The 15,008-nt window shown below is 39.0% G+C and overlaps 1 protein-coding gene across 2 annotated transcripts in view; it reads left to right on the top strand.

Moving 5' to 3' along the window:
- The window catches only part of CCSER1 (coiled-coil serine rich protein 1), a 911,764-nt gene that overhangs the window by 575,545 nt on the left and 321,211 nt on the right, over nt 1–15,008 (top strand). For both annotated transcript variants that reach the window (XM_075849774.1, XM_075849773.1), the window contains exon 6: nt 9,318–9,525. In XM_075849774.1, coding sequence (XP_075705889.1) covers nt 9,318–9,525 — 208 coding nt within the window. The remainder of the gene's footprint in view (nt 1–9,317; nt 9,526–15,008) is intronic.

Raw genomic sequence — 15,008 nt, 5'->3', positions numbered from 1 at the left:
GGAGACAAAACAGTGGAAACCCCCCCACAAGTGACCCCATTTTGGAGACTACACCCATTGAGGAAATTATCTAGGGGTATAGTGAGCTTTTTGACCCCACATGTTTTTTGCAGAAATTATTGGAAGTAGGCCCTGAAAATAAAAATCAACATTTTTTCAAAGAAAATGTAGGTTTAGCTTATTTTTACTCATTTCCACAAGGACTGAAGGAGAAAAAGCACCACAAAATTTGTAAAGCAATTTCTCCCGAGTAAAACAATACCCCACGTGTGGTAATAAACGGCTGTTTGGAGACACGGCTTGGCTTAGAAGGGAAAGAGCGCTATTTGGCTTTTGGAGATCACATTGAGCAGGAATGGTTTGCGGCGGCCATGTCACATTTGCAAAGCCCCTGAGGGGAAAAAACAATGAAAACGCCCAAAAAGTGACACCATTTAGGAAACTACACCTCTTGAGGAATTCATCTAGGGGCGTAGTGAGCATTTTGACCCCACAGATGTTTCATAGAATTTATTAGAATTGGGCAGTGAAAATAAAAACAATCCTTTTTCTTCAATAAGACGTAGCTTTAGCGCAAATTTTTTCATTTTCGCAACAAATAAAGGAAAAAAAAGAACCCAACATTTGTAAAGCAATTTCTACCGAGTACGGCAATACCCCATATGTGGTCATAAACTGCTGTTTGGGCACACGGCAGGGCTCAGAAGGGAAGGACCGCCATTTGGAGTGCAGATGTTTCTGGATTGGTTTCTGGGCGCCTGTGGGCCCAAAACAGTGGAAACCCCCCAGAAGTGACCCCATTTTGGAAACTACACCCCTCAATGCTTTTACCTAGGGGTGTAGTGAGCATGTTAACCCTGCAGGTGTTTTGTAGAAATTAGTGTGAACTCGATGTTGCAGAGTGAAAATGGGATTTTTTCCACAGATATGTGGACAATATGTGGTGCCCAGCTTGTGCCACCATAACGAGACAGCTCTCTAATTATTATGCTGGGTTTCCTGGTTTTAGAAACACCCTACATGTGGCCCTAATCTCTTGCCTGGACAGTCGACCAGGCTCAGGAGTGAAAGCGTACCATGTAAAATTGAGGCCTAATTTGGCGATTTACAAAGTATTGGTTCACAACTGCAGAGGCTCAGATGTGAAATAATAAAAATAAACCCCTGGGAAGTGACCCCACTATGGAAACTGCACCCCTCAAGGCATTTATTAAGGGGTGTAGTGAGCATTTTCACCCCACAGATCTTTTCCATAAATGAATGCGCTGTGGATGGTGCAAATTAAAAATTTATATTTTTCCCTAGATATGCCATTCAGTGGCAAATATGTCGTGCCCAGCATATGCCACTGGAGACACACACCCCAAAAATTGCTAAAAGGGTTCTCCCGGGTATGACGATGCCATATATGTGGAAGGAAACTGCTGTTTGGGCACGCTGTAGGGTTCAGATGGGAGGAAATGCCATTTGGCTTTTGGAGCGTGGATTTTGCTTGGTAGTAGTTTTGTTTGGAGTCTTACTGGTGTTTCCGTTTATAATGTAGGGCATATGTAAGCCGGGCGGAGTATATAAGGGGCATAGTCAGGTGGTATAATAACGGGGTAAAAAAAAACAATAAAATAATCCATAGATGTGTGTTACGCTGTGAAGCAATCCTTTCTGCACAGGCCGGTGTCGCACTGATAAATGGTGTCATTTCTTATCCCCCTTTTGGTCCACACTCCGCGCCTTTGTAGTTTGGGGAATTTTGCTGGGAAGTGTTGTCCTGGTATAATACGGGCACCGTCGCTTCCAGCGGATATGTTTGGGCCCTCCCTTTCCTGGTTCCCTAATTTTAGGTCCTTGAAAAATCGCCTCTTCAAACAGAAGAAATGTTCCCCTCGGGCACAACTGCATATTTTTTTATTTCCTGACTTATTGGAGCCATAACTAATTTTATTTTTCATAGACGTAGCGGTATGAGGGCTGGTTTGTTGCGGGATGAGCTGTAGTTATTATTGGTACCATTTTGGGGTACATGCGACTTTTTGATCACCTTTTATCCTATTTTTTGGGATGCCAGGTAAACAAAAAAACGCAATTCTGGCACAGCTTTTTTCGGGTTTTTTTTATACAGCGTTCACCATGCGTTATAAATTACATGTTAACTTTATTCTGCGGGTCAGTACGATTCCGGCGATACCTAATTTATAGAACTTTTTCATGTTTTACAACTTTTTTGCACAATAAAATTACTTTTGTAAAAAGAATGTATTTTTTCTGTCGCCAAGTTGTGAGAACCATAACTTTTTAATTTTTTTGTCGACGGAGGTGTATGAGGGCTTGTTTTTTGCGGGACGAGCTATAGTTTTTATAGGTACCATTTTTGGATACGTGCGACTTTTTGATCACTTTTTATTCTAATATTTGTAGGGCAAAGTGACCAAAAAACAGAAACTCTGGTAACGTTTTTTACGGTTTTTTTTACGCTGTTCACCGCGTGCAATAAATAATATAATATTTTGATACCTCCGGTCGTTACGGTCGTGGCGATACCAAATACATATGGTTTATTATTATTTTTCAATAATAAAGGACTTGATAAGAGTAAAAGGGGGATTGTGTTTTATTTGATTACTTGAAACTTTTACTGTTTTCAAACTTTTATTTTGTGCACTTTTTTTTACACTTTTTTATACTTTTTTTACACTTTTTCTCAAGTCCCACTAGGGGACTTGAAGTTCCAACGGTCAGATTTTTTTTTTTCTAATACATTGCACTACCTATGTAGTGCAATGTATTAGATCTGTCAGTCATTCACTGACAGCAAGCCGATTAGGCTTCGCCTCCCGGCGGGGCCTAAATCGGCTTCCGTAATGGCAGAGCAGGAGACCATTGTGTCTCCTGTTGCCATAACAGCAGTCGCCAGTCCCGATTGCCTGTCAGGGCTGGCGATCTGCTAGTAACCGCTACGATGCAGCAATCGCTTTCGATTGCTGCATCGAAGGGGTTAATGGCAGGGATCGGAGCTAGCTCCGGTTCCTGCCGTTACAGGTGGATGTCAGCTGTACAGTACAGCTGACTTCCACCGCTGATGACGCCGGATCAGCTCCTGACCCGGCGCCATCTTGCCGACAGCTACGGAAGCCGATCAGGCTCCGCCGCCGGGCGGATCTTGACCGGCTTCGGTGCTAGGCAGACCGGGAGGCCAGTATTAGGCCTCCGGTTGCCATTGCAGCCACCGGAACCCCGGCAATTTCATTACTGGGGTTCCGATGAGCTGCAAACACCTTAAGTGCAGCGATCGCGTTTGAGCGCTGCACTTAAGGGGTTAATGGCGGGGATCGAAGCTAATTTCGGTCCCCGCCGTTACAGTCGGATGTCAGCTGTAAGATACAGCTGAGATCCGGTGATGATGGGACCGGCTCAGCTTCTGAGCCGGTCCCAAACATTTGGCGTACATGTACGGCAAGATGCGGGAAGTCAGTACTTTCCATGACGTACATGTACGGCAAATGTCGGGAAGGGGTTAAAAAGCAGAGTTCTTATTTATGTATTTTTACTGTATAAAAGTACTGGACCTCTGGTTTAGAAATGCTGTAAAAAAAAAGATTAGGGAATTACATAAATAGCAATTCCCTAATATATTGTATATTAATGTAATTTCTCGTTTCAAAACCAGGAACATTCTGAAAATATGTCAACTGCAGGAAAGTTAAAAATTCCTGCCAGTTCTGTTCCCCGTTCATGTTAGTAAACCATAAACCACTAAACCACTAGAGTAAAGAAATAGGAACAGGCCAAGTCAAATCCAAAAATAACTACTAGTGACAAAATCAGCAGGCAAATGGAAGAAGATCACAGTTCGGCAATTCAGGGCATATTCAGTAGAGTTGTCAAAAGAATAGCCAGATCAAAATAATAGGAACAACAGAGTATAAGCACAACCAGAATTGATTCATTATTAATAACTGTCAAGGAAAAACGGGCAGCCAGGATTCATATAGAGCGCCAAACTCATTGATTGCGCTGATGTCCAAGCCTCCCGACCTGCCAGCTAGCTCATTGGCCAGACTAGCTCATCCCCTAATTGGCTAAATGAACATGTGTCTGGCACACCCGCTGTCCAGCATCTGAACACGAATGCCCACTGCTAGAACCAGCACAGGTGAGTATAACATTCCCTGCCCCTGCACAAGGTACAGTATAAAACAATTCATTAGTTTGGCCCCGAGTGTTCCTTTAAAGAGGCTCTGTCACCAGATTATAAGAGCCCTATCTCCTACATAATCTGATCGGCGCTGGAATGTAGATCACAGCAGTGGTTTTTATTTTGAAAAACGATCATTTTTGAGCAAGTTATGAGCAATTTTAGATTTAGTTTCTTAATGCCCAACTGGGCGTGTTCCAGCCCAGCTTCTTTCACTGCACAATCTCACTGTGCTGTGGATCATGCTGGGCTGGAACACGCCCAGTTGGGCATTAAGAAACTAAATCTAAAATTGCTCATAACTTGCTCAAAAATGATTGTTTTTAAAAATAAAAACCACTGCTGTTATCTACATTCCAGCGCCGATCAGATTATGTAGGAGATACGGCACTTATAATCTGGTGACAGAGCCTCTTTAAAGTGGATTTGACAACAATTTCAGCACTTCCAAGTTCCTTTTACAGTTATGGTTAAGTCGGACAAGCAGTGGGAGGGAACACACTTTCTGCATGTCAGTAACACTTTGAGTCCACCTACCTGTCATGTAATTTTGTTAAGTACAAAAAAAATGCTCACAAGCATTCCAAATGTATAAAACTGATGCAGGTTAAATACAGGGCAGTTACCAATGGCAACAATTCATATTCTGCCTTTTAATTTTTATAGTGCTTAAATGGGCACTGTAATTTCAACCAACTTTGCATAAATGAATAGTACAGGTGATTCTAAGAAATTCTGCTCTTATCTGGCTGTTCTCCTGCTCTCCCTCTCTGCTAAACTGAATTCAGCTATATCCATTTCGAGTCGGACTGCAGTTCACATGTATCAGATTACACATATCTATGGAAGCCTATGGAAAGGGGAGGGGGAAGAGTGAGCAGGAAGTGCAGGAGATCAGAGCAGAACAGACAGGCATAGAAAATTTCTATCACAACCAAAGCACTTTATTCACATCAGTACAAGTGAGTACTTCTCTATATATGTCCTGCATGATCCTGTGGCTGTTACTGAGCGAGAGAGAAGGCTATGGAGCAGATTCTCCTCTTCTTACTGTGTGTAGTGTATGGCTGCCAGTCTCCACCCCCAGCTCAGAGAGAAATGCAAACTACAGATATAGTACGCAAAGGGGAAAACTGCTAAGAATTGCGAAATCTAAGTCCTATATACTAAAAAATAGTGCTACTCCTCATGTACACATGAATGGTAGCTTATACTGAAAAGTCAAATGAAACGACAGGTACGCTTTAAAGTATATATTTTTTCCTGCTCTAGTATTTGTTCATGAAGCCTATTATTATAGATAGAAAACACAGAAAATGTTCATGCAAATTAGAAGTGTCATGAGCTATGGCGTTCGATTACTTTAGACTATTTCATTATATTAACTAAACTTCAAAAGATAGCAAAAAGTTTATTGGAAAATGCAAAATTTTTTTTTTTTTGTCAAGTGTAAACAGATTTAAAACTTGGCAGTGTGATTTAATGAACTGCCTGTTTGCAAAATTTTAAGTCCAGGAGTTTAGGCTGTGTGCATGAAAATGTAATAATATAAGGTATATATATATATTCACTAGAAATAATTAGGCCCTTTCTTTTTGGGCATAGCTACACTGCTGTCTTGCCCTTGTTATTCCCTTGACCCGACCGTAATTTACTCTGATTGATTTGGGCAGGAATGGAAAAGTTTCATATTGTTACTAGTGTAGTCTGTGGTTCTAAACATTAGGTGTTATCTTCCTTAATGAGGTTGTGTTAAAGTATGGAAATGAGCTCATTAGTATTCACTGCCTCCTTGCTGAACAGTAATTAACATTTTCCAAAGCAGAAGTCATACTTGGAGTGTTGTTGCAGTGTACTTCAATAATAAACGAGAACATAAACCCATTTCTCCCAATGGAGGTTTATAAAGCTAGGAATTTTTTCATTTTTGATTTTCATCACATTTGTATTTAGAATGATGACCTGCTCTGGACTTACCATTTTAAGGGGAATCTAAGAACACTAAACCTAGAAATGAATGACAATATTAAACAGAAGAAAAACTTGCCCATAGTGTTTATCAGCCTGCAGGATTTTCTACATGTCCCTGAAGTGAACAGCCTTGTAGAAAACTTGCAGAGAGCACAGGAGTTAATTTCCTGCATCTGGGGGAGGTGCTTAGCTATGGGGGCAGAGTTTGACATTCGTTGTCTCTCATTGCAGACAGAGCCGTAGGGGAGGAGCCAATTGTATTAAAAACAGTCACGTGATTGTAATGAAGAAGAGGAGGAGAGGGGGGGATTATTGATCTACTTGGACACATATATAAGAATCTTTTATATATTTTACAGTTTTTCATTTTGAGAAAAAATAGGAGCAAAGAACACCTTCCTGCAAAATTACATGCATATACGTCATTAATTGTCTTCAGTTAAAGACAATGAAATGACAATGAAAATTATTTATCACTTATACACAGGATATGGGATAAATGTGTGATTACTGCAGGTTCAACTGCTGGGACCCTAACGGTCATGAGAACGAGGGTACTGTGTTTCCTGTTTGAATGGAGCGGTGGTCACATATGCGCCCTAACGCTTCTTTCATTCTTTGTGAGATGGTGGTAGCCAAGCACCGTGCCTCCATTGCACATATACTCCTTTCTAAAAAGGAACTTGTCCCCCTCTGAGTCTGAGTCAAAAGCAGAAACTGCAATTGCGGGATAGCTAGACATCCTCTCTAGATACAAACTACCTGGGCGACAGACTACGAGGAATGTAAAATAAAAGCAGACACCACCTTAAAGGTGTCAATCAACTGGCCTTTGAACCAGGACAGACAAAAACTTATTGCCTTGGTTTGAAAATAAAACCTATAGAAACTGCTGAGGACGATAACGAATAATAAATTTTTTCATTCCCCCCAAAAAGTTAATCAATAAGTTATATATACCCCAAAATTGCATCATTGAAAAATACAACTCATCCCTCCAAAAACAAGCCCCCATACAGCTATGTAGATGGGAAAATTAAAAAGTTATGGTTTTTGGAATGTGATAATGAAAAAATCCAAAACAAATTGCTGCGTCCTGAAGGCCAAAATAGGCCGAAGGAAGGAATTGCTGTTTTTTGTGTGTATTTTTTATGGTGCAGCTGAACAAACAATCTCATACATATGTGTGTATAATATTAACAGTTCTTTAATTTTATAAGCTGATGACTTTAGGTTTAAAGTACAAACTACATTGATAATAAGTGTAATACTCAGTCATTAAAAAATTTCAGATAAAATATGATTTGCAATAAAGAATACATTGCGATCTGAAGTGATTTTGACTGGCATATTATTTAGATATAATGAAGTAATCAAGCTGTGATTTAGCCATGAATGTATTTAGCATTTTATATGACTAAACTTTGTAACTTATGCTATTTGGAGCATTGTGGAATGGTTTATAGATGTGATATTGTCATAAGCAGTAGAAATAAAACAATATCACAACAAAGACCGCATCTGTTGTTCATTGTCATCCATTGCCTTGTCCTCTGTAATCATAGTTATGTCGTGGCTTTTGTTAAATAAAACTAGTGCCATGCAAATATGTACTTCAGGAACAGCAGGCAGCTCATTGTTTCCTTCTTTGGGCCCTTTGTGGTATTAACAAATGTTCCTTTTTCCATATGCATTAGCTGCTTTTCATATTGGATCGCTGCCCAATATGGCTTCTTCATGGTCTCACTTAAACCCTCTTGTGTTTCATTTATGTCCAGATCACACGTCTTCTATTGCCATTTTATGTTGTGAAATATTCTACCAGCCCAGTCTTTTCAGAAAAGACAGATTGTTTCACCATAGGGACAATAATGTAAATCACCTTAACTAGAAGTTGAAGCCTGAATTTCCAAGAAAACAGGAATTTACTGAGCATAAGCAAATGACAATGCATATATTCTAATAAAAAGACAAACACTATTGCAGATTTCAATCAACAAAGTCACAACTTTTATAGCCAAGTTATTATTGCTTATCAACGTAGATTATTGCTTTGTAAGCAGGGCCGGATTAAGGTTGGTTGAAAAACAATTTTTGTGGGGGCTCCCAATTCACCTCTGGAAACCTGGACCACCTGACCCTTTATAGTAGCCACATATAGCAGAGACTGCCACGCATGCCCTGATAGCTGTGAGTGGTCAGCACATGGTAATTGTAATTTCACAACAGCTGGAGAGCCACAGATTGGAAATCACTTTCTTTGTATTATTTTAGACCAATTAATTCATGATATTGATATAATAAATGTGTTTTATTATCAGTGTGTTTGGTGCAACTTTCTAAATACTTTTTATTAAAAAAATATTTTTACTTTTTGAGATACAGCTGCTTTGTATCCTGTATACAGAGCAGCTGTATTTTGCGCTGAGACCTGAATCCATGAGGTCAGTCGAACTGACGGGTTCAGTGACAGAGGGTCCTGCATGTCAGAGCTGTTACTGAACACATCTAAGTTCATAACTTAGATGTGATCGATCACAGGTAGATCCCGCATGCCAGAAACACGCAGGACCCACTGTTACTGAACCCGTCAGTCCCACTTACCTGATGGATTCAGGTCTCAGCGTAAGATACAGCTGCTCTGTTTACAGGATATAAAGCAGCTGTATCTCAAAAAGTAAAAATTATTTTTAATAACAAGTATTCAGAAAGTTGCACCAAACACACTGATAGACATTTTTATTAAAAACAAAAAACGATTTTGAAGATGTACATAGCCTTTAAGTAGAATTCAATATACCGTACAATGGCTGTTATAGTACTGTCACACTGACATTATAGAAATAAAACTGGAAAGTGTTTAGAACAACTGGATTTAGTTGTAAAATTGGCAAAATCAATTACAGATGTGCACAATATTTTGGCACAACATATTTGTTTATATGTATGCTAGCCATGAGGTGGTATAAGGAATATCTAACATGTCTAGCAAGTTGAACTAACTTTATCATTGCATCATTTTTACCATCATCACCTAAATGAACGCACATTATGACACTATTGATAAATATCCTACAGTTTGTGTAGACTTATATTATTTAATGCCAAGTATTCAAGTGTGGAGGGTTTTTGTAATAATTTCTCCACTTATTTTCAGAAACCTCTTTCTACATTTGCCAAAAGAAAGTGATCCAGATAATACTAAGTGCCCTCGTGTCTGCCAAGTGCCCAGCAGCCCATCTGTGGAATGGCCCTTTGCACAGGAAGATTGTACTGGCTTGGAATCATTGCCTTTTAGATTGATGATGCAAGACTGTACATCTGTAAAGACATTACTGCTCAAAATGAAGAGGATCCTGCAAGAGGTAATGACTTCATTATCTATAAGATTCATAACTCTCAGTGTCAGTGGGTTGGTTTATGGAATTACAGAAAAAAATGGGAAAATAGTGAAGAGGAAGAGAATTTAATATCCTGCCTGCAATGCTGGAAATGTAATATAACTGGTGAGAATAAACACAGTATATTGCTAAAGCAGGGATGCAGAACAGGAACACATATGTAAGACTTCTCCGAACTTTATTGTAGGAAGTTAAACTTTCAGATAGATGATATAAATATAATAAAGTATTGTATAAAATCATATGTTCTATATTACCACCACTAATGTGCATTACTAATTCATCAGTCTTCCCATCTTCCTGAGAAATAAGAGAACACGTTATGACAATTTATTGGTAGAATATGAAAGAAAAAAACATTAATGCAGAAAAATGAGACAATAAAATAAGCTGGTTTATAAAGGTTTTTGCAATAAGGGAAAGGTTAATAAAACCAAGGATGTATCGTAGTTCGAGACGTAGGTCATAGGATACAGAACAAATTAAGTTTTGGAAGTTAAAACAGTCAGATTTAATTTGAATAAATAATTATTGTACTGTGAATCTGATGACACTGGTGATTTATATGGACAACTCATGGGAAGCAATTTGTGGATTTTAGATGTCACTTTTTGAAAACCATAATGTGCTACATCAGGTAATGTAATTACAGCTGTATAGTATTCACTATACATTATCTTTGCTAAGTATTGCAGTCCATCACCCACAGTTTATTAATAAGCTGTTCCCTGTTGGAGAAGAACAACTTTTTTCATTACGTATTTCACAGCTTCTGTGATGCATTTATAGCTGAACGGCATTGTTTGTAATATATTAGAGGCAAATGTACTGGTGAAAACTAAACCAACCTAAGAAGTAGTTAATCAAGTAGCAACTTATATTCAGCTCATAACAAGTTCTTTAGTTCACCCTAGGCTAACTAAGGTCAACTGCAGGTGGGTGTGTTAATCCCTAAATAACTGCCAATAGGCCTTTTAAGGGACCTTATTCTACAGTGGAGCTTTTTTTACGGTGCAGAAAACTAATGATTGCATCTAAAATAGTGCTACTTATGGTCAGTTGGTCATCTGTCAGAGATAGCCAGTCACCCGCAAGTGAAGGCATAAATAGTATTTTGCTGCTTCTGCCATCATGATAATGAGCGCTGTATATGCTATCAAAGTAGTGGCACTACCGCTGCTTTCGTTGGTCCCAGCAATCACAAGATCACCAAGAAACTGGTCATGTGATCAAGCTGCTGGGTCTAACTAGACACAAAACAACTGTGATTGTCAGGGCTGTTTGCTATGGCAGCTACAGTTAAAGGGAAATATGCAGTGAAAACAAACATAATTAAGTCTCCCAAGAGTAGAAGTAAAAAAAATAATAATAAAAAAATATATAACGTCCCACCAAACATATTCAGACCCTGCCCTCAACACAGATGCCATAACTAGGACATGCTGTATATCAAAATAACTGGCAGACCATGGTGGAGAAAATATATATTAATATTATAAAATACAATTTATATCTTTAGGGATTTTTTTATGTGATGAAAAAAAAGCTGTCTGACCTGAAAAAGGTGATTTTTTTTAAGATCGACTTACCTGCAAACGCTGATGCTGCTGCAGAATCAACTGTAGCCTCTGGTGCCGATGTGGCCGTCACGATGCAGGACCTGTGAGTGACGTCACAGATCTGCACTGTCAGAAGCTGGGCGTTCTGAAGAGAAGTGGATGATACTTCTCATCAGAACGCCCAGCTAGTAAAAGTATTAAAAACGCCCCGATGTACGCACATAATACACGCCCACTTGGACTTTTACTTTTAAACACACCCACTTGGACTTTTGCAAGCCTCATTTGCATAACTACAAAAATGGTCATAACTTGGGCAAAAATGCTCGTTTTTTAAAAATAAAAACGTTACTGTAATCTACATTGCAGCGCCTATCTGCTGCAATAGCAGATAGGGGTTGCAAAATCTGGTGACAGAGCCTCTTTAAGTATAACAGCGCTGTATAAATGGTTGACACAGAAGAATACATCAATTTTTAGTGTCACTTTTAGATATATGTAACAATGAGTGATGTCACATCCGTGACGTCTGTATCAGCAGTCAGCGGCATGCTATCGGTGCCAGAATTCAAATTAAAATCTATATATTTTTTAAATTGTCACTTGGACACAGACTTAAGTATAACGGCGCTGTATAAATGCTTGATGCAGAACAGCACTATTAGATGTTTGCAAAACAATCAGTGACGTCATGTCCATGACGTCTGTTTTAAAAGCCAGCGGCACGCTGTCGTCACAGGTTTAATATTTTTGAATAAGATTTGTGAATTATGTGATGAAGATTGTGGATACACAAATTAATATAAAAAATTCATTGTATAGCTGCAGCAGCACTCACTCACAACAATGTCTGCTTGACTGTGCCTGCCTAATAACTAACTAACTAACTAACTGATACTGACTAACTTCTATCGCTCTCTTAAATCTTTCTCTCTTTAAAATTATTGTAAATCTAATCTGTCTCGTCCATATGACCCAATATGGCTCATGATTGGCTGTGCTAGAGGGTAACTGCTTGCAAGGCATTATGGGGAAGCTGGTTGGGCTACCACCTGAGGTCAAGTGATCCTTCGTCTCTGTCATCTTGTCTTCGTCTGATCTGTAAAATGGCAGCCGCGTGCAGAACGAATCCCAAAAGTTTGGGATTCTCTAAAATCCCAAACTTTTGGAAAAATAGTATTGGATTTGATTTTAGAATCGATTCGCTGATCTCTACTAAATAGGACTTGAATAAATGACGGTGGAGATAATTGTATGATGCATGCTAATAGTGTTTGATTCATAAACCCGATTAAAATTCGAATTCCTTTGCAATCTCAGAAAAATATGCTATATATTTCAATCACTTTTAGAAGACTACATTTTGTTGTCATATTAAGAGATAAATGCATCTAGTTTATATAACAGCCTTCACTGGCTTGTCATCCAGCTATATGTTACATTATAATACAAATGTTAAATTTGATTTTCATATCTGTCATGCAATAAATGTACAAATCTGTTGTATGGCATGACCTGTGGATGTAAAGTGTTACTTTTTTTTTCTCTCAAACATAACTGGGCAAGCAAAAAGAATAAAAAATATGAGAAACACATATTAAAGAAAATGTCAATAATACTGTTATAGATTTGAAGACTGCTGCCTCAAAGGAATCATACAATTTTAATTTGAAACAACAAAAAGTTACAGCTCAGGAAACTCATACACTTTATGGAAAATCAAGAGAATATAAATAAATCAGTAGCAGTGGACAGTAAGATATATTAAGGATCTAATGTAAATTAAAGCTTGTAGAGGTTCTGTCCTGGGTGCTCAACTTATTCCTGGTTCTGCGATAACAATATCTCCATCTTTCATTTATTAAGAGGAAATGAGTTATGTCAGTACTGTAAGGGGTTGGCCATTTTTTCCAGAGCACACAAGTACAAGTTGTACAGTACTCAGACACACTACTAGAGCAAAGGACAGCAAAATACTAATGTAAGACGACATTTACACTATGAAATGGACAAGTTTAAGGATCAGGAGGACATAATTAATAAATGAGGTTGTGGCCCTGTAATTGATTGTCATTGGGCAAAGGCACTTTAAACAGTGCCTATAAAGGATTGAACTAGTGGGTGCAAAGAGCTTCTACTGTAAAAATTAGAGCATCACCATACTGTCTTCCTGTTATGGATTTGAGAAGATTAACCCAGTATTTAAAAACTAATATGCCAGCAAGGGATATATTTCTAAAGCTGCTGCTAAAGGGCCTTAATCGTAACAGTTACATCAAGTTTTACAAATTGGAGGCGGCTATACATGTAGGTTTATGGGTTAATCGGGAGAAATAACTGTCGGCCAAATGGCTCATTTGGCCAACAGTTATTTCTCCCGATTACCCTATGAACCTGCATGCTCGGCCAAGCTTGCATATTTATTTTAATGGAAAGTGGGGAATAAGCTGCAGGAATAATAACATGCCTGATTAGTCTTTACCCGACATCTGCCCTTAGAGGAGAGTTGGGTGGTGCCATATACACCGTGTTCCAAATTATTATGCACATTGAATTTAAGTGTCATAAACATTTAATTATTAGTTTTTCAATTAAACTCATGGATGGTATTGTGTCTTAGGGCTCTTTGGATCATCGTAATCAATCTCAGACACCTGTGATAATTAGTTTGCCAGGTGTGCCCAATCAAAGGAAAAGTACTTAAGAAGGACGTTCCACATTATTAAGCAGGCCACAGGTTTCAAGCAATATGGGAAAGAAAAAGGATCTCTCTGCTGCCGAAAAGCGTGAAATAGTGCAGTACCTTGGACAAGGTATGAAAACATTGGCTATTTCAAGAAAACTTAAGCGTGATCATCGTACTGTGAAAAGATTTGTGGCTGATTCAGAGCACAGGCGGGTTCGTTCAGATAAAGGCATAACGAGGAAGGTTTCTGCCAGACAAATTAATAGGATTAGGAGAGCAGCTGCTAAAATGCCATTGCAAAGCAGCAAACATGTATTTTAAGCCACTGGTGCCTCTGGAGTCCCGCGAACCTCAAGGTGTAGGATCCTCCAGAGGTTTGAAAGTGTGCATAAAGCTATTATTTGGCCACCCCTAAACAATGCTCACAAGCAGAAACGGTTGCAGTGGGCTCAGAAATACATGAAGACTAATTTTCAAACCGTGTTGTTTACTGATGAGTGCCGTGCAACCCTGGATGGTCCAGATGGATGGAGTAGTGGATGGTTGGTGAATGGCCACCATGTCCCAACAAGGCTGCGACGTCAGCAAGGAGGTGGCGGAGTCATGTTTTGGGCTGGAATCATGGGGAGAGAGCTGGTAGGCCCCTTTAGGGTCCCTGACAGTGTACAAATGACCTCTGCAAAGTATGTAGAGTTTATGACTGACCACTTTCTTCCGTGGAACAAAAAGAAGAACCGTGCCTTCCGTAGCAAAATTATCTTCATGCATGACAATGCACCATCTTATGCTGCAAAGAATACCTCTGTGTCATGGGCTGCTATGGGCATAAAAGGAGAGAAACTCATGGTGTGGCCCCCATGTTCCCCTGACCTCAACCCTATTGAGAACCTTTGGAGCATCCTCAAGCAAAATATCTATGAGTGTGGGAGGCAGTTCACATCAAAACAGAAGCTCTGGGAGGCTATTCGGACATCCTGCAAAGATATTCAAGCAGAAACTGTCCAAATACTCACAAATTCAATGGATGCAAGAATTGTGAAGGTGATATCAAAGAAGGGGTCCTATGTTAACATGTAACTTGTCCTGTTAAGTTTTTTTTTATTGAAAGAGATTTTGATTTCTGTAAATATGACCTCCTGATGCTGCAAATTCAACAAATTACCATTTTAGTTCTCTTTACAACCTTTAAAATGTTTTGATCT

The sequence above is a fragment of the Rhinoderma darwinii genome, chromosome 1, assembly GCF_050947455.1.
Source record: "Rhinoderma darwinii isolate aRhiDar2 chromosome 1, aRhiDar2.hap1, whole genome shotgun sequence".
NCBI lineage: Eukaryota > Metazoa > Chordata > Amphibia > Anura > Rhinodermatidae > Rhinoderma > Rhinoderma darwinii.
The sequence above is the reverse complement of the archived record's forward strand: the minus strand, read 5'-3'. Positions and strand labels throughout refer to the sequence as shown.